Source organism: Lepisosteus platostomus, chromosome 19, assembly GCF_059453375.1.
Source record: "Lepisosteus platostomus isolate fLepPlt1 chromosome 19, fLepPlt1.hap1, whole genome shotgun sequence".
Taxonomy (NCBI): domain Eukaryota; kingdom Metazoa; phylum Chordata; class Actinopteri; order Semionotiformes; family Lepisosteidae; genus Lepisosteus; species Lepisosteus platostomus.
In genome coordinates this window covers 1,019,345-1,045,873 of record NC_142629.1, presented here as the reverse complement: position 1 = coordinate 1,045,873, position 26,529 = coordinate 1,019,345, and the positions used below count along the sequence as shown (strand labels likewise).

General features: G+C 45.6%; 2 protein-coding genes across 9 annotated transcripts; one reads left to right on the top strand and one right to left on the bottom strand.

The window, feature by feature from the left end:
* The first annotated feature begins 161 nt into the window (after window positions 1-161).
* Window positions 162-14,703, top strand: rsph10b (radial spoke head 10 homolog B). 5 transcript variants are annotated; one of them, XR_015928252.1, is made up of 23 exons: window positions 162-303; window positions 547-792; window positions 903-978; window positions 1,154-1,222; window positions 1,790-1,963; window positions 2,104-2,189; window positions 2,355-2,475; window positions 2,979-3,155; window positions 3,435-3,579; window positions 3,823-3,941; window positions 4,274-4,463; window positions 4,825-4,933; window positions 5,179-5,258; window positions 5,503-5,651; window positions 5,960-6,067; window positions 6,645-6,830; window positions 7,557-7,670; window positions 7,962-8,070; window positions 8,568-8,714; window positions 9,184-9,379; window positions 9,647-9,845; window positions 10,014-10,108; window positions 13,887-14,703. XR_015928252.1 is itself a non-coding variant. In XM_088612360.1 (22 exons), the coding sequence occupies exons 2-21, from the start codon at window positions 563-565 to the stop codon at window positions 9,831-9,833; spliced, it is 2,772 nt and encodes a 923-aa protein (XP_088468486.1). In that variant the 5' UTR covers window positions 162-303; window positions 547-562; the 3' UTR covers window positions 9,834-9,845; window positions 13,887-14,703. The 5 variants fall into 5 exon arrangements, 3 of the variants coding, with proteins under 3 accessions (XP_088468486.1, XP_088468488.1, XP_088468485.1); XR_015928251.1 differs by having other exon boundaries at window positions 9,647-10,108; XM_088612360.1 differs by lacking the exon at window positions 10,014-10,108.
* ccz1 (CCZ1 vacuolar protein trafficking and biogenesis associated) lies at window positions 10,368-24,194 on the bottom strand. Of its 4 annotated transcripts, none has more exons than XM_088612368.1 (17): window positions 24,058-24,194; window positions 22,956-23,030; window positions 22,395-22,491; window positions 22,015-22,112; window positions 21,578-21,671; window positions 21,082-21,159; window positions 20,608-20,655; window positions 20,239-20,322; window positions 19,272-19,447; window positions 16,216-16,297; window positions 15,883-15,944; window positions 15,193-15,304; window positions 14,307-14,340; window positions 13,902-14,019; window positions 12,153-12,311; window positions 11,518-11,645; window positions 10,368-10,916 (listed from the first exon to the last, which is right to left on the bottom strand). In XM_088612368.1, the coding sequence occupies exons 2-17, from the start codon at window positions 22,967-22,969 to the stop codon at window positions 10,861-10,863; spliced, it is 1,440 nt and encodes a 479-aa protein (XP_088468494.1). In that variant the 5' UTR covers window positions 22,970-23,030; window positions 24,058-24,194; the 3' UTR covers window positions 10,368-10,860. The 4 variants fall into 4 exon arrangements, with proteins under 4 accessions (XP_088468494.1, XP_088468493.1, XP_088468495.1 ...); XM_088612367.1 differs by having other exon boundaries at window positions 24,054-24,174; XM_088612369.1 differs by having other exon boundaries at window positions 22,956-23,078; window positions 24,054-24,166.
* Between the last annotated feature and the right edge of the window lie 2,335 nt (window positions 24,195-26,529).

The window sequence follows — 26,529 nt, the reverse complement described above, 5'->3', positions numbered from 1 at the left end:
TATTTTCCACGATCAGATTTTAAAGACTACATTTACAGAGGGGGGTCTCCGATCTCAGCTGCAAGTTGTGAAAAGGTGGCACCGAGCTCGTTACAGCAGAGCAGTAGATAAAGCGTTTTCTTTTCTTTTCCTTGCTCTCGCTTGCCGTAGTTTAAAACAAACTTCCTTAGCAACGGTGTCGCGTTGTTACGGTTGCTATGTTGCGGTACAACTGCTGATCCCCACCGGTCATAAGTGTGTGAGACTGGATCTTCACCGAGGTGCAAAAATACCGAAATATACGTGAGAATATTATATAAAAATGTGAGTTGAGAGTGTGGGGAAAAAAATGCTTTTCTTATTGTTTTCACATTTCTTTATTTTTCTTCTTACGAACGTATTTTATGCGGTTAGCCACTATCAACACGAATGCAAAACAATATAAATCGCAGCTCTGAACGAAATGTGTAGGAGATGAGTTACATTTGAGGCACCTGTGCCTGTACGGGAGTTTGTTAAATGAATGTCTGAAAGCCGCAGTCCTCACCGTCCATCTGTGTCCTGCAGCCGCCGGGGCGCCCCGATGGCGAGGGGAGACCGCAGGAAGAGGGCGGACAGGTCCCCGCTGGAGGTCTCCTTCCACCAGCTGACCGGGAGCAGCTCCAGCGTGCTGTCCGAGCCGCCCCCGGGGGACAGCGAGGAGGGCCTGTCCTCCGCGGGGTCGCCGCCGGCCAGCACCGGCCGCGCCCCGGGACCCCCGCGACCCCCGGAGACACAGGAGGAGCCGGTCCTTCCTCAGGTCATTGTGGAGCGGTAAGGGCTGGGCGCTGAGCTTACACTGGCACAGAGTCTGTGGGAGTCTTTGTGTCTCCTGGGGTGTCCCCACATTTATTAATCTTTTAAGATATTGTCACCTTTTGTAGGTATGAAGGAGAAAAGGTCCACGGCCTCTATCACGGAGAAGGAACGGCATATTTTCAAGGGGGTCATGTCTACAAGGTAAACTGTATTTGTTTTTTAACAATATAGGATACAAAACTCGTTCGAGGATTTAAGACGGAAAAAAAAACCCCAATGCAATAGTCTTTTTAACCGGTGGGTGTGTTGCCCGAAAGCGATTAAAATGAGCACGACTTCCTAGCAACAATAGTGTCGGCCTGTCTCTTTCCTCAAGGGCATGTTTTCAGAAGGACTGATGCACGGGCAGGGGACCTACACCTGGGCTGACGGAGTTCAATACCAGGTAAACTTCATCGTGATCGGAAACAACCATCAGCGTGATCGGCGCTTGGCTGGAAACATCCGCAGCCCAGAGCGCTTTAGGAGCTGTAACGGCGTGTCTGCGGACTGACGGTGCTTTCGTCTCATTGGTGGCACTGACTACATTTGACCGAATATTGCATATGCAATAATGATTATATATGAGTAGTGTAAGGGCGGTAGGGTAGCGCAGCGGGGAGCATTGCTGCCTTCCAGTGCTGTCTGTGTGGAGTTTGCGTGTTCTCCCCGTGCTCCGGGGGTCCCCCTCCCACAGTCCAAAGACATGCTGGCAGGTGAACTGGCTTCTGAGACAACTGGGAGTGTGCGCGTCTGTGTCTGTGTCTGTGTTCGGGGTGTACCCCCCCCCCAGCCCTGAACTGGAAGAAGTGATGGATGAGAAAAGAGAGGGATTATTGGTATATGTGGTGCCTGTTGTCCTTTTGTGTGTCAGCGTTCACGGACGGTTCGCGTGGATGAGGCTCCGCTGTCTCGAGTGGACAGGATTGATATATTGTGATCGGTGACTCAGTGTCACCCCGCTGCTCCTCAGGGCGATTTCCAAGCGAACGTGCCCACGGGACACGGGGTTTACACGTGGCCCGACGGCGGCTGCTACGAGGGCCAGGTGTGGAACGGGATGCGTCACGGAGTGGGCACACACAGGTGTGGCGGCAGCACCGCCTCCTACACGGGCCGCTGGCACCTGGGCAAGCGCCACGGCAAGGTAACTCGTCCGGGACCCACGGTGATAGGTTAATTGGCTGCGTATTGGTATGGCGCATACAATTAAAACGACCCACATGGCCTTAACTCACATAAACTGCAGATCGCTTTCATGTTGTTCCTGCTTGCGGTCTGTTGTAGGGAGCAATTTACTACAACGCTGAAGGAACGTCGTGGTATGAAGGAGACTGGGTGGACAACGTCAGGGAAGGCTGGGGCGTGAGATGGTATGAGTGGGGGTTTCGCTCTGCGCCGTGTCTGGGCGTCTCGGAGTGCAGCTCCAATTCCACGCCGCTTCTCCGTACAAATGAGGTCTTGTGTGTATGTAGACAAGGAGGGCTGGTCGCTGGCCTTGCGGGTGAGCGGTTGTGTTTTTATTTCTGCTGCTGCAGCTACAGCTCGGGGAATGTTTACGAGGGCCAGTGGAAGAGCAGCGCCCGGCACGGCCGGGGCACGATGAGGTGGCCGGCGCTGGGCCAGCAGTACAGCGGCCAGTGGGCAGACGGCATACAGGTAAGGGGACCCGCCTGCGAGAGAGATCCACAGGGGTGGGTGCAGTCATCTCCGTCCCCCGAGTCCCCCGAGAGAACGAAACATTTTGCCAGTTTATCGGGGTACTGCATATCGCCGGACATCAAAACTATATAAATTAAAGTACTGCATGAAGACACCATAGTAAAGAGGTTAGACAGTTGGATGTAACAATAGTTTAAGCCCCTGTGCAGAACCTGTGAAAGAGATCGTATTGGCATTTGGATGTCCTGCTTTTCCATGCTATTGTCTTGCCCGAAGCACAGCTGAAGCACGGGTTAGAGATCGCTCGCGATTAGAGTATTGTCTTTCTTTTGATCGGTTGTTAGGATACGTGTCCACGGGAATGGAGAGCACTGAAGACTTTTAAAACTGTCAACTTTTCCAGTTCGTGCAATCATAAAGCGCGTGAAGCAGAGGAAGATGCAGTGTGAAGTTCACGCATGTATACAGTACGTCTTTCTTTTGAAACTGCCCCCCCGCAGCAGGGCCAGGGGACGCACACGTGGTTCCTGAAGCGCGTGCCGGGCTCGCAGTACCCCTTGCGGAATGAGTACGTGGGGGAGTTCGCGAGTGGCCTGCGCCACGGCCACGGCCGGTTCTACTACGCCAGCGGGGCGCTGTACGATGGACACTGGCAGTTCAATAAAAAACACGGCCAGGTCAGTCCGAGCCGCTCGCTACCTTTGTCGTTGTGTCATGCTGCTCGGGTTTCTGCTGGATTACTGTAGGTATTTTCATGATTTTTTTTTTTTAATTGTAAACTCGTGGTCTTCGTGCTGCAAGTCCTTCTTTAACACCCAAACCGTCCTGCTCTGTCTCGTTTCCGATAAGGAGCAAACCAATCTTGCAGACGCTGTGATAAAAGAAAACAGACATATCTGGCCCCGTGCCTTATACACGTTTTGACGACGCTTCGCCCGCTGCCCCTTTGTGTCCAGGGAAAGTTCGTCTTTAAGAACGGGCGGGTGTTTGAAGGCGAGTTCGTCGATGACCACATGGCCGAGTTTCCAGGCTTCTCCATGGACGGGACAAGCACCCCTGACCTCAGTGGCATCAGAACTCATACTCCCCCTTGTGGCGAAGGTGTGTAAGTGCATTTACCTCCCTGAGAGCACAACCCGCTCTTTTAACTGCGTAGGATTTCTGAAGCTTCGTAGCTGGATTTTTTTTCCTTCAAAGCAAAGGAAAAAAATGAATTAAACTCAAAATGTTTTGTTTGGGGTTCATGAATTTAGATGTTCAAGATCCATAGATGAAGGGGATGAGTGGAAGCTATCGCGACCAGTTACGGTTTTGTAAAGTGCGCTGTTGTATTTGCTGTTTCAGGTGAAAGCGTGAAGAGACCAGGCGGTGTTTCCTCTGTGCTGGGGCCTGACATGGCTCTAGACCTGCACTCTCTGCTAGAGAGGCTCCCTGCAGCAGGCCGAGACGCCGAGCGGAAACAGGTCCGTGCTCGCAGGCCTTGGGTTCACGATTCACTCGCCCTTCAGGACTCACAGGGCAAACGAATCATCCTTTTTCCAGACTCGTGAGGGCCTGTTCAGGCATGCAGTCTGATCACAGATTTTTACCAAATAAAAATATTTCTCTCCCACATTTTATTAAGGGCTTTGGTTTCTTGTCACTTTAAATGCACCCTTTAATCCAGTATGCCAGTGAGCAATACACACTCTGGGCGTTCCCCGCGTGAGGCTGAAGGCTTTGTCTGAGGCTCAGAAGCAGGTCTCTGTCAAGTGTGTTAGCTGTGTATCTAGTTTGTGGCTCCGTCTGCCTGCAGGTGGAGTTTGCCATTCTGAGGCACGTGGCGGAGCTGAGGAGGGTGTACAGCTTTTACAGCAGCCTGGGCTACGAGCACTCGCCCGACAACACCTTCCTGCTGACCCGCCTGCAGTTCTGGAGGCTGCTGAAGGACTGCAGGATCCAGCAGCGCCAGGTCACCCTGGCCCAGGCCGACCGGCTGCTCGCTGGCAAGTTCTGCTTTCTCTCTTCGGTCAGCTCAGGCAGACGGAAGAATCTCGCACTGTGTTCGGTGACGGGGCTGTCCGTCCCTTCGCCAGGCGTGTGGGAGTCACGTGCTCTGAAGCACAGGCTTTCCCCTCTTGAACTCAGAGAGACCCAGTCGAGAGCAGAGGGAAACGTGAGTGAACGGAGGAGCGCGTCGCACTCCTCACCCCTCGTCTGGCTGTTTAATTGTCCAGTCAGCATCTTGCACGACAACCACCTTCCTTCATTTAGATATGTTTCTGAATAAGCCTTGCAATCTTTTAAGTAAAAGGCAACTGTCCGGTGTGACCAGTCCTGTGTGATAAATTTCTTTCTCTTCCACAGAAAACAGTGCACCCGAAGAGATTCATTCCCCGTTTGACACCGTGCTTCTCAGGACATTCCTCAGTAACATAGTGGTGCTAGCCTACCACATGTACAACAAAGAGATTGAGTGAGCATCATCAATACTCAGCTGTTCTCTAAAGACTGTTCTCTGCTTCATTTTAAGAAAATTACTTCTTGCAAAAGCTTTTTTGCTGTACAGTTGTAGAAACCAATTTTGATATATCACTGCGATGGTTTAAAAGATAATGGCTTGACTTTAATAGTTATTAGTCTTGAACTCCAGGAAAGCACCTAAAATAAGCCTTACATGATACACGAAAGCAATAGAGTAAGACACCGCTCTCATTTCAGGTCACAAGGCTCTGTTTTAGCATCCTGTTTTTCAAAGTTGGTGAGAGACAACATCATTCCTCATGCAAGGAACGTGAAAGGTGAGGAAAAGAGATTGAAAGAACAGAGGCATGGAAAAACTAAGTTTGCTGTCTAGTGAGCTTCACTTTGCTTTTTTCTTCATCTCCATGACTTTAGTTTTAGCAGAAATGGCAGCATGTTTTTTTTTTATCTGGAAGAATCCTGAGTTAAATCAAATTGTAGTGTTCATGGTTCCTGCGAAAATCATTAAATTATATATTATCATAGCTACCCACCTGAACTTCTTCATTAAATTATATGTAGGTAATTTCTTCAGCAACCACCTGTGTGCTGTTGTTGCTGTGAACTACATGGAGAAGTGCTGGGAGATACACAAGGCCTACTGCAAGCAGAGCTCCAAGGCTCCCTTCGAGCCCACGATGAACATGCGGGACTTCGTGTGGATGTTGAAGGTATCTGTGCATGCTGTTGTGCTGAAACAGAAATGTATGATGCATAAATCCTTACTATTTACAAGTAATGGCAAATCTTTACAAAATTGTTGTGTTGGCAAAAGGTCACTTGTGTTCTTATTTTCTTATCGTTTCGTAATTACAAATATAAGGTTCCTTTCAGCAGGTGCGCTCTGGTCTTTAGATCCTCACTGGGAATTGATAAATCACCCCCACCTTGCTTTGCTGGCAGCATGTAGTTTGCTTCCATAAGCTGTGCGTTTCTTACTCTTAAAAAATGTATGGATGCATTGACTCTTTCGCTCCAGGATCTAAATCTCTATAGTGAAGAGCTGACAACTGGGAAGGTCCTGGAGATTCTTGCTGCTGAAAGCCCTGCAGCCTACGATGGAACCTACAGTAACCTAGAGCTGGAGGTGAGATGGCTGTGTGGTATCAAGTACAAGTGTCCGTAGAAAAGCAAACCGCACAAAACCTTTTCTCATGTGCATAGAATGCACGTCTCTTGATGGCAGAGCACAATTCCAGTGCATCTTTCTTCCTGGATAAAGAGTGTGCTTCCTGCACAATCCGCACACCCCTTAACATTGTCTGTCACTACCTGTTCAATCAAAAGAAGTGTTTTTATCAAACCAGGTGATGAGACCTTTAAAACAAATGTGTAAAAGCCCATCCGGTTTACATCATGAAACGTAGGCATTAACATTTTGAAATAACAATGTCAGTGCTATGTACTCTGTTTTGCATCCAAAAGAGTTATAAAGGGCAGGTCACATCTATCTACAGTATGTGTTTTCTGTCCTTTCTGAGGCATCTTTGGGTCCAAGTTATGGACTTCAAATTAAATGGAAAGTAAACTAAACCTCTGATGACACAATACGCTCGGTTGAGAAAGCTTTACAGATGTTTTAGCCCTGATCTCATCCTTCATGCTAACTGTTGACTGAAACCTTCAGCTCTACAGTGTACTGTCTCCATGTATCTGAAATTCAGATGACTTTCCTGGAGTTCTTTGAAGCCCTGCTGGGTTGTGCAGAGGTGAGCATCCCGAGAGGGACTAGGACCCTGTCCGAGAGCCTCCTGGATGATTGGAAATCAGGGGGCTTGACCAAGGAGCCCCCCAGAGGGGACCGCAGGGAGAGCCCCACTCAGCGTGGCACGCTGCCACCTTCTGCTCAGGTTGGGACCCTTGAAATGGTGCACTCTGCAAGTGATGGACTGAGTTCATCGCATACAATCCAACACTTTATAAGTGTATGTATGATGCTTATTCATTTTTTGTGGCAAAACTCTCCGCACTTTAGCGAGCCTCTGCAAGATGATGCAAAAAGTTATTCTGGTATCGCACAAGCTTCGTCCTGCATGGTTGGGAAAATGCCTGACCTGGACAGAGGAGGACCCTCTGCTGACCTTTAAGGTGTTAACTGCTTTTCACGAGGAATGACAACATGTGGACGAGATGCGTTTGAGAATGTTTATCGGGTCCTTGCTCAAGGCACAGAGACAAATGCCTAAGCCCGCTTGGCCGTGGGCCAGTGGAGGAGGGGGTTAGGACCCCCGCAGAGTGAGGGGTCACCCAAGGGGGAGCTGCACAGGTGAAGATGGGGTGCAGGAGGGGAGCCGGCGATGCAGTGTGAAGAGGGGTCTGCTTACAGTGTACGCACCTTTCAGGAGACGATTCCAGCTGAGAACAGGTGGGGTAAAGTTGACCTGACCTGCTTGTCATTATCCCTCAAGAACCGCCATTTGTTTAGTGAGCAAGAGAGAAACGTTTGGCTCCTGATTTGGGCTGACGGCAGGTTTAAAATCATTTGCCTTCATAACATGACTTGCAGTGTAAGTGTTGGTTAGTGCGGTACTTGTCATCCGCTACAGTAAATACCCTGCTGTCATTCATCCTTTCAGGCCGTCACACAGGACGGGGCACATAAAGAAGACGGCCCAGCTCAGAACGAGCTCCCCCTAAAGTCATCCAGCATCCACGGCACATCTCAATCAAGCGCAGCAAAGAAATCTGAGGTTTGTGAAAGAACGATGCTGGAGGAGCCTGTTCAGAGGATGTAGATGGTTTTAAAGAAGGTGTCTGTAATAAGGGGAACTAAAGCATAATACTTTGGAAAGACTGTGGATGCACCTTCAAAGTCATTTATTAAATATTGTATTATTAAAATAATTTTAGCAGAAAAAGGATTTGAACAATCCAAGTTGGAACCGAAAAAAGATCCATTGTGCTAATAATACTAGGCATATCGATAGGTACTGAAAAAAGCTGAAGCAAGAAGATATTGAGCTTTTGTGTTCTTTTCTCAGGCAAGAAAATCCAAAGAGCTGCTTAAACCGTCTGAGTCTGAAGAAAGAGATCTTAAGCAAAGTGGGAAATCTGTGTCAAACCCTAAAACACAGCCAGGACACCCAGCTGGTAACTTTTTATTATAAGATTATTATTCATTTAAGGCCTATCGTACATGCAACTCAGAAATAGAATCACGTTTGCTTATCCTCTAAATCAACTTACTACAAATGTTCTTATTAATTGCTTTGAGACTCTCTTTTAAATAATGAAGATCTATGATTACGTAGTTAACATCAGAGTTCAATTTATACATAGTAAATGGTGCGTTTAGTCACTGATGGGTTACTTCAGTTAATTCACTGTTTTATGAAGAGCTGACAACGGCAAGTTAAACATCATGCAGATAAATTATTTTTGAGATTTCAGAAATGCACAGTGTAAAACATGAATTATTTCTAAATGAACTGTTATCCCACCAGTGCTTCAAGCTCATTGTTTAGGCACGCTGATTGGTTGTCCGGTTGTACATGACGTTCTGGTGAGGTGGGCGTGTGGAGTTTATTCTGCAGCTGTGGGGCTGGGGATGGGACGGTGATCTCAGGTTGTGTGTTTGGTCTGTCGAGGTGCGAGCAGCGGTTCGGCCCCCCAGTCCGCGCACTCCCACTCCGCTGGTAGTGGACGGGATGGCATAGGGGGCGCCGCCGAGCTGGTGCGCTCCATGCCTGCCCTGCACCCCGAGCAGCCCAGCTCTCCACCGCAGCATGGCTCAGGTGCACTCCTCTACCCGACCATCTCTAATTCTCACCTTATTGCTGCCTCTGCAAAGTTCGCACACCTGGGCTCCACCAGACTGAAAGTACAGATTCATTCTTGATGCTGCAAGGAGATCCACAGGGAGCTGCATCCTCCAGTGTCCTTCCATTAAGGAATGACTCTTCCTATCTCTATTCCTATCACTTTTAATCACTTCTATTGCAGCAGCTTGTTTTGCATTGATATTGTAAGGAATGTGATTTAGTTCGTACTGCTGACTGAGCGACCCTCTTGACTTGAAATACTGTTTTCACAGTCATTCTGGATGTTCCACAAGAGGGCAGTAAAATGTCATTTGCCATGTGGAAGACGGACTTGGCTCTAGAGGTCACCTGTGGTAGAGGGATCAGAGCAGTCGCATTAAAGGACATGAAGGGACTAACCCCTTTTGTAAGCACTCTTTTCCACGCCTCTAATTTGTTCCAGAGGACGGCGAGGACAGCACCAGTGAGCCGGAGAGCGAGCTCGAGTGCTGGATACAGCAGATGCGCATCTTCTTTACCCAGAAGCTGTTCCCCTCGTACGAGCACAGCCTGCTGGTGAAGAGGGAGGTGGCGGAGGAGCGCGGGCGGCGGGCGGTGCGGGCCAGGATGGCGAAGGCCAGAGTGGAAGAAGCAGCCAGGTCAGAGGGCAGGGCGCTCTTTCAAACCCCTCCCAAGCGCCTCACTTCCCTTTCCAGCCTGCAGCGGCCCATTCATATGCCCCCCCGTCTGCATAAAACACAGAGCTCAGGCTGGTGTCCGTTCCAAGCATGATAATGTGTCCAATGTAGCCATGCGACAGGCGTGGATAGTCGTTCATTAATGTAAGGTAACCATCAGCAGCCGGCTTGCCGTAGGCCGGAGGCAGCCATGGCCCACCTCAGTGGCATCCGTCTTGTCGATCGCAGGCTGAAGGAGCTGCTGGAGGCGGAAGACGAGAGGCGCCACCGGGAGGAAGAGGAGGAGGAAGAAGGGGACGAGAGGGCCGAGGGCCAGGAGGAAGATGCCAGCCTCACCCCGTCTCCCGTGGCCGTGGCCTCGGCCCCCAGCATCACCAAGCCCTCCCCCGGCAGCGGGAGGCGGAAGAGAAAGTAAAGCGCAGCTCCGGTCAGCTCAGTAGCCTCCCCTTCATTCACAAGCAGCTCTCTTCTGTGGCAAAAACACGTGCACGCAAAGCACACACGGCCCTGCGATCAACAGCATCATGACACTTCTCCATGGACTCAATTTCACTGTACAGCTTCAAACGTTATCCTGAACTGTACGTTATTACAGGTTTTAGAACACAAGGACGCAACAACTTCTTCACGAGCAGTGCCTTAGAGCAGACGTCCCCGAGAAGGTAGAGGCCTGGGTGTCTCCGTTTCCCAGTGAGTCAGATGTTCGTGCCGTCATCACAAGCCTCGATGAACAGGGGTCTTAAACCTAATGTCCTGGCTAAATTGCATTCTGGGCCTTCTGCCCCTAAAGCTCTTAACGGGAACACATTACTATGTTAACGATTCTGCTCAAGTCATTTTGGGAGAAATGCTATAGAACTTACGATCTGGTAAATACAACTTTTTGGTTAAATAAGGGGCTATGAGAAAGGTTCATAACCTCACACAAACAAAAAATAAAACACAAAGGAAAAGCAGAATTTCTCATTTTATTGAAAGTACAGGTTGTTGTTTACAAACCAGACATAGATGACATGATGGCATTCCAACGAAAGAGAGACAATTAAAGACTTGATTCAAGAATGACAAGGTTTAGATCCTGCATTTTATAATAAACGTCATTGTGGTCTTAAAAAAATCACACACAGTTCATTGCAATCTATACAAGCCACAAATATATATTTATATATACACGTTTTAAGTTTAATATTTAATTTACAGTAAAATTTTGATATTACAGTTAATTACAGGAATGAAAGCCAATTTACCGGTTAAATAAAAATCTAAAAATTGCATGATGTGAAAAATTACACAAGTGAATAGTTTTTTTACAATGCAATTATTGCATTACAAACTATGCTGTGAGTTACTCAGCATAGGTGACCATTTTAAATAGTGTAGTAGAAACGTAGTCCACCAGTCTTATTTTAAAAAGAAATCCGCTTCAATCTTGCTTCCTCTTTTTAATCCAAGAAGAAAATATTATTGAATTGTGTGGCGCACAGTCTCTTCACTTCTTCTGCAAATAAATATGGTTAAATTAATCAAAACATCAACTCGATCATCCGTTTCTGAATTTCACAAATGTCGCCTCTGTTAAATTATTCACAGTTCCGTGAAGTGTCTTAAATCTGCATGAACGCGTCTGTAGAGTGCTATCAGATAATGCTAAGAGCTAGTGGCAGCATCTGGTACTAAGCAGAAACTAAACCCTGCTGTGACAGGATTGCAGGTTCTATGCTGAACCTCTGAGTCACAAGGCAAGCCAAACACCAGGGAGTGCAAACATGCCATGTAAAGACGTCGTCACACACCTGGCTTGAAAAGTTTAGCTTAGCCATAAAGTTGGTTTTGTATTTACAGAATGATAAAACTATAACTTTTTGCAGCTTGGATTCTAGTTGCTCCTGTAACTGTGCTTTAACGGAAGAGTTCTGAGAATACTTTAAAACACTAGAAAAAAAAATGTTTATTTCCCCATATACAAATGACCTTTAAATATTTCAACTGCTCTTCCTTGGATGTGGAGCACAGTACAATTACTTGAGCACTCTGGCATTCGGAGTGTGTCAAAATAGATCAATACAATTTCACAAAAAAAAAAAGTTACTATTACTTACCATTGACTTCAATTAAGTTTGCATTCTTCTGATTCAGAATGACATATAGCTCCCTCTGGTCAGACTTCTTGCCTACAACCCAATAATCAGTCATCGCCTTGACAATAATTTCTTCATCCTCATCAACCCTATAACACAACATAAAAATAATTGTAGTTCCTGTTACAAATCACCATTATAAGGAAACCGATTATTTCTGATAAGCACGAAGCAAGCTGGAGCCCATTGAAAAAGCACATGATGGGTTTACAGACAAGACACCAGCCACCACCACCCATCGAAAGGCACACTCAGACACTAACGCACAGGGACACCCAGTAATGAAGGCAGTCAAAGTTAACTAGCCAGACATCCTAGCTACCCGATGACAACACGCAGACTCCACACATAAGGTTATGATCCCAGGACCCAGGAGCTGTGCTCTTGACTGCAACAGAGACAGCAGCAATCACCCCTATGCCCCCTGCCCCCTGCCCCCTGCCCCCTGCCCCCTGCCCCCTGCCTCCCTGTCATCAACCTGCTAAGGCAACACACCATCCCGTCATCACTTCAAGACAGAAGAAAAGCAGACAACACTTCGCTTCATTATCTTCATAAGCAACAAAGATGTTGGAGACGATTCCATGTGTGATTACCGGGAGAAATCACAGTTAATGTCGCCCAGTATCTTCATGAGGTCGGGGTGGACGGAAGTGAGGGACACACTGGCTGTTTTGCGCATGTGGATGGTACTCTTCTCCGCGAGATTCATGTGGTTGAAGTAGATGAACTTGAACTGCGGCTCTTTTTCTGGCCTGCAGACAGTGACAAATAACAGCTCAGCAAAGCATATTTCGCATTTCTAATGTTTATTTATTGTACACCGGCTGCAACATTCCCACTCTCTGCGACTGAGGATTTTATTCAGTACTGTTAATGGCAGTAATTTTGCACACTGTCTCCAAATCATCTTCAGCATCTGTACTTGCCACCTCTGAGGTTTTAGTCTTATTCACTCTTTTGGCCTCTTTTCATATTTTGAATTTTCTGGAAAGGGAAAAGAAAACCCTTTAATTTGTTTTCTCTTCCCCTACATACTGAAGGGATTTGCAAATTCACTGTGACCAGCAGCATCCACATGGCATGTGATGTGCCTCATGATAGACCAGAAAATTTTGACTGTAAAATCCTGAAAAGTACATCAGGATCTGATTGCAACTTCAGATAAGGCATCAGTTTATTAGTGGGGGAAGAAATCAGTATAAAAAGCAGAAATAAAATCTTTCAGCAAGCATGGGACATGCTGTCTGTCAGTACATAATGAATGAGATCCTATTCCCTTGTTACATTAATTGCTCTAATTCTGATACAGCCGCTGAAAGTTTTATGACATTCACCCTGATCCATGCTATCAAGTGACTTGATCAAACGGGAAAGGAATAGTTATATTTAAAAAAAAAAGCAAACTGAATCAAAACAAACTAAATGCTTCTTGACTCCTATTATGACTTATTACCAACTTCAGCTGCACAGCGCAGGAGTTTGTTTTCTCCTCTATCCTTACGGTAACAGGATGCAGGTTTATCAATTTGTTATCAACGGAAGACGGCTTAGACATTAAAGTTTCAGACAGACCTAATCAGTAAGGCGAGCCTGACACTGCTCTAACTACTAGTTTTAGTGACAATGAAACAAAGGCATTAATAATTGAGCAAATTCTAGGAGCGATCAAGACATTCTGCTAAATTGCGGTGTCTGCACCTCCTCATATCCCAAGCAGCACCCTAATTGAAGTCTGTAACAAAAAGAATTTTAGCAAACATTACTTATTTAGTTTATTCTTCATGAGGATGATACAAAAAACACCCATCAAGTTGTCTTGGAAGTGAGACTGTAGTAACAGCCTGCGAAAAGACAAATTCCTAATGCAAGAAATTGTATATGGGTAATAAAGTGATCTTATCTAATTCTCCGAATGCTTCTAAATGCAGATAGGATCTAGCTTCCAAAATTTAGGCCCACCCTACATTCACAACAAATCCCAAATCCCAATTTTTGACCACTCAGTCCACAAAGCTGCACAGAGGCTAACTCCACACAAGAGCAGGAATGTTGTCAGGAGAAATAAATTTGCATGTGAACATTAGAACAAGTACAATTCAACAAAACTCTGACTGTAAACCACGATGAGTGCATATATGCTTGCGATCAAATGGCACTACTATTCTTAATTGTATATTCCTGAATTCGGAGCGTTAGATCCATCAGCTAGATTATGTAGTTGCAAATATAAAGGTTTTCCAAGAAAATTGGAATCCTTAACCCCTTGTATGGAGCGATCTTAACGCGCTTCATGAATCGCAGTAGAAATCTCCTTAATTTCTCTCCAGAGCCCCGACACTGACCCCGATATCCTGCGGTTGACGTTGTACTGCTCGCAGATGTCGGACGCCAGCAGAGTGAGCTGCGGCCCCACCAGGCTGTCCAGCTGCTCACAGAACTCCCTGGTGAGCTCCACGGACGCTGCAGGGGACAGGAACACAGGCGGCCACACGGCCATCAGAGAGGCTGACCCACCCCTCCCTCCCCACTGCGCTGTGGCCTGGGACGACGCCTTCTGGAGCCTCCGCATCGAGAGAAAACCCCAGGGCAGACTGGCCTGTCCCCACTTCCACTCCAGGGAAGATGTTTATTTTAAACTAGACAGGAAATACTGAACTCCGAGTGCGAATCGCTGGGAAGCACATCCTTCACACCCGTACTTATTTCATCCGTTTTGAGGTGATCCTGGGGTTCTGTCCTGGACTTACCACTGATCATGAAGCACACAGCCGCGCTCATGGCCTGCAAGACACAGATGAGAGGCTGCATTAGTGCCCCAAAGGCCTGCAAGTTCCAGAACCTCAAATACTGGAGTAATCTCAAATATTCAGATCCATAAAGAAAGGACCTTTGTTTTCTTAGCTCATCCTAAAGAAAATCCTGCCTCATATCGGTCCATCAGCTCCTTTTTATAAGAGAAAAAAAGCAGTCTGGCTGAAGATTGTGAAGGCTGAACTTTTGCTGGGCATAATTGTGCAGTGTTGCAGAAAATACCCACCTTTATTCACACTAGAAGTGGAGCTGACTAAATTTGCTTTTCCTCAACAGCCTGGTGAGTTTTAAACAATGAAAGTAACTCATGAAAATAAACTCGGTGAAAACACAGTGAAAGGTCGAGTACATTCCAGCAGTAGAAAAACACTGGCTTAATCAAATCAATCCTCTCACTGTCTTGCTCCAGCTTTGCTTATGTTAGGGCCTTTAGCACTGAAAGGCTAATCTCTAATCTTTATTTACCATTCCAATGACCTAATAAACTTTAAACAGTCTTAAGAAAAGCTGATTAGCAGTCAAACCTCCTAACGAGGAACTGTGCCAAATTTATCAGTGCTCATAACCAGGATGCTGAATGTGTAACACCAGACAAGTCTGTGTTTTAACTTTGTAAGATATCTGTAATCTCTTAATGTTACACTTGTCAGAACAGCACTTTTAAAAAATATGCTAGTTGTTTCTATATCCTGAAACATACCTGCTTTTTACTGAAATTGTCACTAACCAGCGATCCAATTTTTAAAATTTATGTGAAATGTGGGCAAAATTGCTTAGATCCCCTCTGGTGCAGAAAATTCAGGGTGTTAAGGTCCTTCTCACCTTGTAGACGATTAAGTGGAGTTCTTCGTAACCATCCTCTGCGGTAACAAATATTTTGGGGAATCTGAATTTCGCTTCAGGATCTTTTAAGTTGGGTGGTCCTGTCAGAAATCTACAAATGCAATTAAGGACAGAGGGGAAAAAAAACTCATAACCTGCAAGTGGAGATATGAAATACAAAGAACAGTGATCATGAAATGAATCGCTTTGCTTTTAAAACAGCTATCTGCACTGAAACAAGCTCACATTTCACGTTGAAAGTCTAGTCTAATTAGTGCTTATTTGCATAATATATTGCAATTTGGAACAGAAATTTTGCACAACATAGTTGAATCACATCTATTTTGAACTGATGGGTGTATAGAATGTGCTTCACCTTTTGGACTAGACTTTCAACGTGAAATGTGACCTTTTCTAGTGAAGATAACCGTTTTATACACGGTTCAATGCTGGGAGATTAAGCCCCCAATCCAGGCTTTTTAAACAGGATCTCCTCCAATTCTGCCGTGAAGCCTTCCACAGCACACCAGCAGGATACAGCCCACATGTGGCTGCGTTTTCACATGTTTTCAGTTCACACTGGTTCCCAGTTCTCCTTCACAGTGCTTCTCCTGATCTCCAAGACCGATGGTTTGCTGCCTCAGTGGCCGACAGTTCACCATACAAGGGAAGGTGCAAGAGATACTGTACCTTCCGTAGTGCAGCAGGTTTCCAGCCATTTCTGGCCTCATGGGGGAGTCTCTTCCAGCCAGCTGGGACCAAAACACAAGCAGATCTGCATTACAGAGATTGTACTGCCTGCCGTTTCTAAATCCCACTGATCAAATCCGGCGTGGCCTGCCCAGGTCTGCCAGGGCTGGCCACTCTCTCATCACTACAGGGACCACCAGCAGCATGTGGTTTTTAACAGGTGTGTAATTCAAGCCTTCCTCCATACCATACCATACCCCCCCACCCCCACCCCAGGTTGGGTTTAATCGCAGGTGAAGGGACGCCCCCGGAAAGAACAGCTAGGAGGCTCACCTCTGGCTCCAGGTGTCTGGGGAACAACGACGTTGTCAGGTACTTATACAAGATCCGCATGTCATCCTGTTCCAGCCCACTCCTGATCGCAAGCAAACAGGAATAAAAATGCTTTAGTACATCTTTTATCAGTGGTAGGCACCCCTGGGCCACCATGGGAACCTTTGAATTGGATCCATGATCGTTTCTTATCCTCTCAATTGGTTGGATTAAGCCACTAAGGTCCGAGATGGAATGCGAGCCAGAAGCAAACTCATGAATCAGGGTTGTCATATATTAACACAAAGGTTTATCGGCCTCGTGTGCAGCATGGTGTGAGGTGTTCTGTAAGGAGTCTGCATGATCTCCCCGTGTGCTACCCAGGATGTAGTGTCACTGTGGGCTCTCTCCTTCCACGACTGATTTAAGGTCTGCAGGGCAAAGACAGGGAGCAACTGTCTCCTTTATACTGACCTGAGTTACTGTATTGGAAGTAAACTTCAAGGTTCTGTTTTACAATCAGGGAGAAACAACTGCCCATCTCTTCTTACTCTGACTTCATAAACACAAATCAAAATCAGAAATCTCTCCAGACAGCTCGGCTTTCTTATGTTGTGAAATGGGGAGAGCTAATTAATATTCACCTTCCCATAATTTATTGCTTGTGCTTACAAGACAACATAATCCTGGCTAGCACTTATGAGATACTGCATGTGTATATAGGTTTGGAAATGTAGAAGGCTCACACATCAAGGGCTTCCTGTATTTAAAACTGAGGGGTGTCTTAGGTTCAAAGGCTTCCAAATAAAAGAAAAATTTACTGGAGGTGTCATCTAATCTTCCCAGGCTTATGTTTCAGATCCATTATTTTATACGGATACTGAACTAAACAAAAGGCATCACAATAACAAAGCTTGTTATTTGAGAGCTGACCAGAGCATCATGGTGCTGTAACTAGGTCTGGCACACGTAACCGATACACTGTAAAACACCTACAGTATGGCATCACCTCCTGCTGTATCACACAGAGCTGCACAACCCTGATATACAGGGAAAACATAGTGATGTAAAGTAATCAATTACATTTGTGACTGAACCCCACAAAAAACAATTAAACAACCCACTGCTGAAAGCAACAGAGATAAAGCAAAGCCTATTAAAACTGGATTTTCACAAGCAAGGGAGGAAGATAGAGGGAACTGCAGGCCCTGCTGAGTTTTTAAAAACAGATTTTGTATTATTTTGTTTTAAAACGGTAATCTAGCAAGAGGTGACTGAAGTGCTCTGTGCTAACATAAGGGGATAATTCAGACCGTTTTTGCACTGCAATGCTTGAAAAACACATCAAGCCTAACGGGGCCTCTGTACTTGCTGGCGCTGGCATACATGTGCACTGCAGTACGCATGCAAACATACAGGCAACACTGCATACACAGGCTTGCACTGACACTGGAGAAGTAGGGTGTAGAAGGCCTTAAATGACAAGCGGGAACCCATCATCTATTTCTGTCCTCTCTCAGGAGCCCTGGGTCTACTGGAAGGCTGTGTGCCAGGGGCAGCTGTGACACTTCAGTAATCGCCGCAACAATTACCCACAGCTGAGACGCCCTGGGTGGGTTTCAATTACAGCGATTCGGCATCATCTGCGCGTCTATTTTTCAGGCGCTAAATATTATATGGTGCTTGTCTTCTCCGGCACGCATTTCAGAGATAGACTGGAGAGAAAATCATCATCATCGCCATCAAGATGGGTAATTCGACTCGGGCAGCACTGAAGGAGGCCGGGGAAGCTCGGCCCAGCCCGCCTGACACCACCGCAACAACACTCCAACACACTGGCTGGGAGCCACCACCTGCCAGACTGCCAACGATGTATAGTAAACCTCCATCTTCTTTTTAATTCACGCCAAAAGAAAATGCATGAATTAGAGGTTTACTATACATTGAGTTTTTTTTCCAGTCTTTGGTCACCTGCTTAAAACATGTTCCATGCACTGTACCATCTTCTGTTTCTCGTGCCAGATATTTAGGAGCACCTTCAAAATTTTGAGTTACACACAAAATATGCAGTATAAAAAGGGGCATTATTCCCCATAGACTAATGTGTTCATATGGTCTTGGTCTCCTACGCTGTACAGGTTTCTGAACCTTTACATGTGAGTGTTTGTCTTTTTTTAATTGCTATTTCTATATAGTTGGCTTGGAGCTGAATATTGCCATTGTGCAACTTTTTGGAGACTCTCCAGGCTGCTGGAGACTCCTTCAGTTGCAAAGGCACTTTTTTCCTATTAAAATAATGAGAAATCGAGGAAGGAAGGCAGCCTGTCTTATCAAATGTGAGCACGCTGGATTTAAATAATGGCTTCAAACAAGCATGACACACTGTGAGATTATAAGAGTTAAAAAAGGAGGCAGGGAGCAAATTATAAAAATAGAAAGCAGATTACTGTGTGCATTTACTGAAAAGAGGCTGCGGGCCAGACAAAAATACTGCAGACCTAATTGGATTTCTCTCTCCTCTCTCCAGCCAGGGACTGCTCACCTGTGGGCCTGTTGGCAGAGGCTAACTGATTTAAAAGTGGCTGACAAGCATGCAGCTATTTTCACAGGCTAGCTACAATGTGGCGTGCTCCATCCTGACACCCAGTAAGGATTCTGTCCGTGACTGGGCTTGCTGCACTCAGAGTTCAAGCACCCCTAAATCAGAAACCCTGAAAGGAAGGGGATCCCTGTATGTTGGTATATTAGTAATAATAGTATTACAGGGACAGAATTTACAATCCCTTTCCCCACTCCTAAGGGCAATCAGCGGGATAGTAGAAAGAGTGTTATGGATATAAAAACAGGTTAAACAGCATAAGCACACACTTTCAAAGGCTACAGATTATAAAAACATTTGAATGAAAATAGAAAGTGTTTTACCTAACATTCGTTTCTGGTATCCCAATTTTTGTTTGTTTTTTTTTTACTTCTACAGTGAATATTACCGTGCCATTATCTGCATTTTGTTCTTATGCACTTGTATCCCCCGCTGCCGTGATCAGAGTGTGTGCGTGCACTGCGCGTCCGGGCCATACCAGATCAGCTGGTCATTGTAGAGGAAGGCCGTGTACTTGATCAGGCTGTGGTTCTCCTCCACTTGATTCACAAATGACTGGATCTTCAGGTAGGTCATCTTGTCCAGGGGGAAAAAGCTAATTCCCCCGAAGACATCCAGCAGGTCACAGGACTGGAGGTGCAGCGTCTGCAGATACTGTGCGGGGAGGAGAGCAGAAAACCGCTTCAGCCTCTTTGCCTCTTCACAGAGACGAGACTTACAGCAAGAGAACGGGAAACAACAAAGGAAAACTCTTTGTATTATTTAAGACGATTCATCCATCGCTCAGATTTAGAAACGGCTTTTCGTGCTTCTATTTTTGGGGACAGGAGATGCCAGTGCTAAAACAGCATCTGCACGAGAGCTCGGCCATTACGGGCAGGGCAGATGTCACAGCTTTCTGAGAAGCCCCAGGGCTCGCTGGCCCGTAAGCAGGCTGTGCACCCACTGGCCAGCTGGAGCTCACCCAACCCCAGTGCTGCTGGACCAGCTACACACCATCACCCGGCCCTGGGGAGCTGACGACACTCCACAGCAGAACTGGAAACCTGCAGACTTCCTCGGGCAAACCCCGACATTCGGGATTTTGACCTCCATGGCCCGCTTTTAAATGCAAGTACCACATGCCAAAAAAAGACTGCTTCTTAGCTGTAACCTCCCCTCCCACTCATATTTCATTAATCATACTGGTGAAACTGGTTACAGAAAGCATATTTTCTTAAAATTTTCTAAACACTGTCCTGATGGGCCATGACCAGTGAAATGTTTAAATATGGGCTCAGAAACTCATTCTGCGTTGTCGTGTAGTGGCAGAGGCTTGCTCTGAAGTCAGGTCCGTGACGCGTGGCTTTTCCGACCCGTCTCATGAGGCAGAGCTAAAACTGCACCGGCACAAAGAGCTCCTACTCTGGGCGCCGGCTGTAAAGACATTCTGGACACCATCCTACCCGGTAGAAGAAGGTTTCAAGCTTTTGTTTGAGAAGCTCCACTCCTCCAGCCTCCATTGCTCTTGAGAAGGTGCCGTTGAAGAGCTGCAAACAGAACAGATCCCTTTAGGAACGAGCTTTGCTTGTTAGACACACAGCAGGCGTTTGATACTTAAAAAGGAAAAAGGTGTCAAGAGGTGAAAATGACAAAATGGCTATCTTTTCTAAAGGAAGATTCTGTTAACTCTTGCACTCATGTTTCCAATGGTAATCTGAATGAAGACTCTGGCATATAGGTCAAGAAGCCTTAGGTACAGGCGGCCAAACCATGGTAAATTGATTAAATCCTTATGTCTTTCATAATGGGCATTCAGTGTCCATGAATCTCACCTTGTACATATTATAGCACTGCTGCAGTACTGCTCCATACACCGTATCCTAGAAGCAATCACAAGACAAGTTAGCCAGCCTCTGACATGATTTCACTCAGGCTTTTAAAAACCCAAAACAATACCCCCCACCAAAAACGAACATTATATACACGTAGATGCAAACGCCAAGGAAGGAAAAAGAAGAAAAAACAACTTGCATTCAAAATCCCTTATAATAGGAAAATGTAAAGCTTTTATTAATGTAACAATCAATTGATAGTTAATACTGCCAGAGCAAGGTTTTTTTATTTCCCTTCTTTTAAGTCATAAGCATGAGCAGAGGACATTACCAACCTACGGGTGGAAACCTGTTCATGCTTTCTTTTTGTCAAGGGCAATCTGACAGGCACAACTATAATTGTATTAAATAAAGGAAACTCAAGGGTCCCCTCCCGTGCTGCAGAAGACACAGGTGGCCAACAGAAGTCCTTACGATTATTTCTTCTTCGTGATATTCTACAGTAGGTTTGCCCTCCCTGTTGGTTTTTTCAGTCATCGGGTTTCGCACCACCTGGACACAATCACAAAGGGAGGATGGGTCAGCAGTAGGATCAGGTTCAAGGCTCCTGCAAGTGACACTACCATTGGAAAAAAAAAGCACAGAACTGCAAATTTGGAGCTGCAAAATGCTGTATCGACTCAATGACGGATGCAGCTAGTATAAAGCAAGTAACTTCGATGCACCTCAGTCCTCTGCTGCCTGTACCTCGTTCCCACAGCACCCATGAGAGCTCCAGGAAACAGGTAACAGTGCAGACTCGCAGGCGCCTGGCAAACTGAGGACTCCCAGATCTTTGCTCGCTTTTTATACAGATTTTTAAGACTCCAATCTAATAACTACGACAACAGCTGCAGTTAATACAGCTGCCTACAGTGTCAAAACCAAGATTTATTACTGAGGTTAATTTAACAGCATGTTGAAAGAATACCATAACCATCCAGAAGTTCTCCTCTGGTTCAAAGAAAAACTGCCTGTTCTTCTGGGTGTGCAGAGACTTGGCAGGCTTCGTTGGACAGAAGGTTCTGTGAAATGAAAAGATGAACATTAATCATTTAACTTAGTGAGACTGGACAGAACAGGGAGAACATCCCTGAAAAGCATGTCGTACAGTCTTTTAGACAATTGGGACTGAAGCGTCTCATTTTAAATGTAAATTAATATAATTTACCTATTTTGCCTGTGCATGTCAAATTTTGTTAAAAACTGAAGTCAGGTGTTCGCTGAAGCTCAATATAATAAATTCTCAGTCATTTGCATTACAGAGCTAAATTCAAGCTTTATGTTGTAGCCATGTGTAATTTCCACACATTTATTTTAACACTAATTATTGGAAAAGACTGCCTCTGCTTAGCAACAGTACATTACCTAGTAAACTGTACAATAGCTTCACACAGCCCGACATTGCGGATTTTTTCATTTTTTTCCACTTCATTTGGGTGGTAAAAGAGTATTTTCTTTTCTTCCTGCAAAAGAACAGGAAACGTGAAGAATTATGCCACTACATTCACAAGATTTGGAACCACAATAAATCCTTCTGGGCAGCTGGTCCATCTCACTGGGAAATTGCCCTGGGAGATTACTCAGACAAAGACTTCCCACAACATCCAAAACTAATCTTAAAATCCTCCGCAAATGTCCTTTTGTGACTGCTTGAGATTAAGAGCTTGTGAATGTGATGGAAAAGATTAAATTGCGATGCACTCCAAAACCAAATCAGACATTGCACAAAGAAAATTGGTCCTCACCTCTCCCTCCCGTGGTCCAAACTTTGGGTTGTAAACAAAAAAGTTCAGCAGGGTTGGAGCGTACTGCTTCTCCTGGATTGCTGTGGCCATTCTGGGACTGGAAAGATGGGGGGACAGAGGTGACCTCACGAAGGACAATCTGAACAGCTCCGTTTGCTAAATATCTCTGTGCTCTATTCGTGATCATGAGATGAGATAAGACCACATTATTAGCCCTATACAATTTCTTGCATTAGGAATTTGTCTTTTCGCATACCCCAGCTTGCTCTCCATGAGACACGTAAGCACACAGATAGGGAAAGAGAAGCTTGGGGTCAGAGTGCAGGGTCAGCAATTTATACGGCGCCCCTGGAGCAGTTGGGGTGAAGGGCCTTGCTCAGGGGCCCAATGGAGTAGGATTCCTCTGCCGGCCGCGGGATTTGAACCAGCAACCTTCCAGCCACAGGCGCAGGTCCACAGCCATGTCATGACATGACAGGAGTTGTGGACGTTGTGTTATTCACTCTGATTTATTGCCAGATTCCTCAAGTTCAAACAGTAAGAAACTGGTGATCATCTTACCTGATCATCAGCATTAGTGTGATTTTCCTCTGAACTGCTTCCTTGTGGTAATCTGCGCGGGCATGCCTTGTTTCTCTGGACACGAAAACCCCAGAACACAAGTCAAAGAATAACACCTAAACACTATACCACATGTAAACAGGAGGAGAGATAAGGGTTATGACAGCTCTGATGTTGCTGGACTGTAATGAAACAAAAATATTTTCCAACTCCACAATGGTTGCATATATGTCAGAGACTATCGGTTTAAACTAAAAATGCCTTTTCTAATGAATAAGGTTCTGTGGGTTAGTTCTGTTTTATACTTACATGCCAGAATCAGCACCAGGCAACAGCTGCCGACCAGCGAACACATTGTTAAATATGCATATATTCACAATACAATCGGATAGTTCTCAAGTTGCCTCTCGGCAGTTCGAGAGCGCTTGAGAGCTTTTAACCAGAGCATGTGACTGGCGGACGAACTTCATAACGCACAATCTGGCACTGTTAAATCACATTTCCCGGATAAAGACACATTAATCACCGTATCGTAGACTCTTTCAGCCTTATTATTAAGAACTGTGATTTATGTAAGGTTTATGAAAGCACGAGGGGTCTGCATGAACATGAAATCCACTGAGGAGAGTGTTTCTGTGGAAACAGGCGAGCTCTATAGCCAAGGGGAAACCTACCCAGAGCAGCCCACAACCAAAGTAAACAGATCGCTTTTAACCACAGTCTGCATCTGTCTATGAAAGGAGACTATAAAAAGATCGCTCACATTTCGCTGATTTTTACAAGTCAGAAAACGGTCAGACTTCTGCTTTAAACAAGACAACAGCCCCAGTGAAGGAAATGTGAAACTCCCAACAGGGGTGTTGGTTTGTTAACGTAAGTGTTTAGGAAAATAAAATCATTTGTTTTACTCAGTTTAAGTCCAGGAAGAAGTACCGGATGAAAATCAGTATTTTTCTGCTGGAATATCCACATTTATCCTCTGTTGCGCTCTGTTTCATTTGGCACATTCATAACACACTACTTTTGTTCGTTTTGTGCTGAACAGCTCAGGCATATTGCCTACAGTAACAAAATAAATCACTTAAAAAAAAAACTTACCTACCACCACGTATCACGTAAGCAAACCGGGCTGTGCTTTTTAAATTACAAATCATGCAAGAAAAACACACATCCTTCCTGTTTTTTGACAGCAGAGCACCTGAGTACGGCTCTTTAATGTGGTCGGATATTCGCGTGAACCTCGGAAGAAAGGTTCCGACGGAGTGCAGAGAGTTCATGATCGTATGTTTCTCATGTAATAAACAACTGAAAATTTCAACTACCCTATTCATTTCATTATGGATATTGATTTTCTTCTCAAAATATCGCTACATCCATCTAAAACATATTCCCTTTATGTATTGAAACGGAGCTATTATGTGTTTGCTGTACTGTTCTGATAGTCGCGTCGCATACGAGCACGGCAAGTATGTTTCAGTGAAACGTACAGTAAATTTACATCACATGGGTTTATTCCATATGTGTGGTATTTTTAAAATTAATTTTGAATTGCTCAAAGCGTTTCGTTTCTAATCTTTAGGACTTCTCATTCACAATTAATCAAACACCTTGTATGAAGAAAACGTGATGCCACACAGGTGTTGCAGATGGCCTGTACGTTTTCCCATCAGAACCTCTTTTCTAAAATGGTGGAAAGGCAGTGACAGCCGAGACACAGAAACAACAAGTATTTCATCCCTTCTCATATATTTATTTTGAAATTAGACTTAATTTTCCAAAGGTGAAGTTACTGGTACACCCATGCTGTTAGTAAGAAGCGATGTTGTAACGTGTTCTAGCAGCACAGTCCCCCTGCTGAGGCGGTTGCCTTTATCAGAAAGAAAAATTAGAAAGAAATCCATCTTAATACCTGTTGCTCAACGCAAACTCAGTGTTGCAATCGACATTCAGAAGGGTTGCAGACAGACACCCAGCCATTTATACATTACTATCCGCTCGTCGCATAATGAAATGCACGGCCTTCTGCGCACCTGGAGAACCGACGGAGGGGGGTCAGTGATTTTGCATGTGCAGACTTTTTACAGTAATAAACAAGGATGACAGGTGGGGAAACTACCAGCCGCCTCGTACTTTCATTCCCTTCGCTCTCAATGTGAAGCAGAAACCCGAGCCCGGGCCCCGGCATCGGGTGGTTCTCAGGATTGTAACCGCACCGCCGCGCCTTTTGTCCGGCTTCTGTGTCGCCCCTGCGCCAGCTTTAAATCTTTAACATCATTCGCTTCAGAACCTCTTTCGCAAGCTCAGAAGCGGAGGTGGGTTTCCTTTTAAATTATTTACGCTTTGTCTGTTTGTTTTTCTTGAAGGCGAGGTTATGTTTGTTGTGTGTGTGTGTGTTTGTTTTACTGATTAAAGAAAGCCCGTACAGGGTCTCGGTGCCACGTAAAACAAACAACAACAACAACAAAACCTTCAGTATAGAAGGTGTTGCGCTAATGCACGGCTCCTGCCAGTCAAGACCGCACTTGAGCCTTTGTGAACGCATGGTGCAAACTGATCAACTCGGCGGCTTTAATAACTAATGGGCTCCCAGGCAAGAATCCACAGTCACGCTTAGTCCCTTCGTCTGGCATCAGTTTAGATCAGGAACTCCTTGGAGCGCAGGAGTGACGCAGGGGGTGGGAATGCGGGGCACACCGCTTCGGCTCCTTGGTCGTGTCTGAAGAGCCGGGGAATGACACTGTTTAAAAAGTCTGTCTCAATAAGGACCACCCCTTGAAATTAGTGATCGATGTTGGTAAATACCAGAAGTACATGACATTGCCATTTCTTTCCACTGTCGTCATCCATCCATTTCCCAACCACTTGATCTAATTCAGGGTCGGAGTCTATGCTGGCTAGCAACGGGCTTAAGGGCGGGTACACCGCGGCCGGGACGCCTGTCCATCGAGTGGCAGTGCCATCATATTCGCGTTAGCCCAGAGGCTTGGCGTTTGTTTCACAGGGGGAAAGTGATGCTCTGCAGGCGAAGCAGAGTACAAGTATCAGGTTTCAGCCAGTCATCCAGACGGACGGGATGAACCTGACTTTTCCAAACCCCAGGAAAGTAACTTCAGAAAAATCAGAAGAACAAAGCCAGCGTCTCGCCTGCGCTCTGCCTCTTCCGCTGGACTGCTCCAGTCTCTCGTCACTTCATGACACTGCTTGACACAAAACTGGAAGGTGACCCGTGTTTCTGGGATAAAGGGTAATATTTCTGTTTGAGGGCAGCTCAACGGACAATAAATCAGGAGGACTGTGAGGCTAGCCCTCAGAAATGTTTTTTTAAAAAATCATATATTTTTTTATATTTTTTTACCCCGTTCCAGAATTCCGTTCGGGGTCAGGGAGGATCTGCAAACAAATACGGAAAGTGCCCTTTGTGTGCCAGTCTGTCCTTTCCAAGGGTTGCGAGATAGAGGGTTTTATCTCGGGAGAGTGAGGTCACCTGCAGATAAAGCATGAAGCAAGCTGACTTCAGGCTGCATTAATATTTTTTCATCGTTAAAAGGTGCGATAAAAGAACAAAAGAGCACTG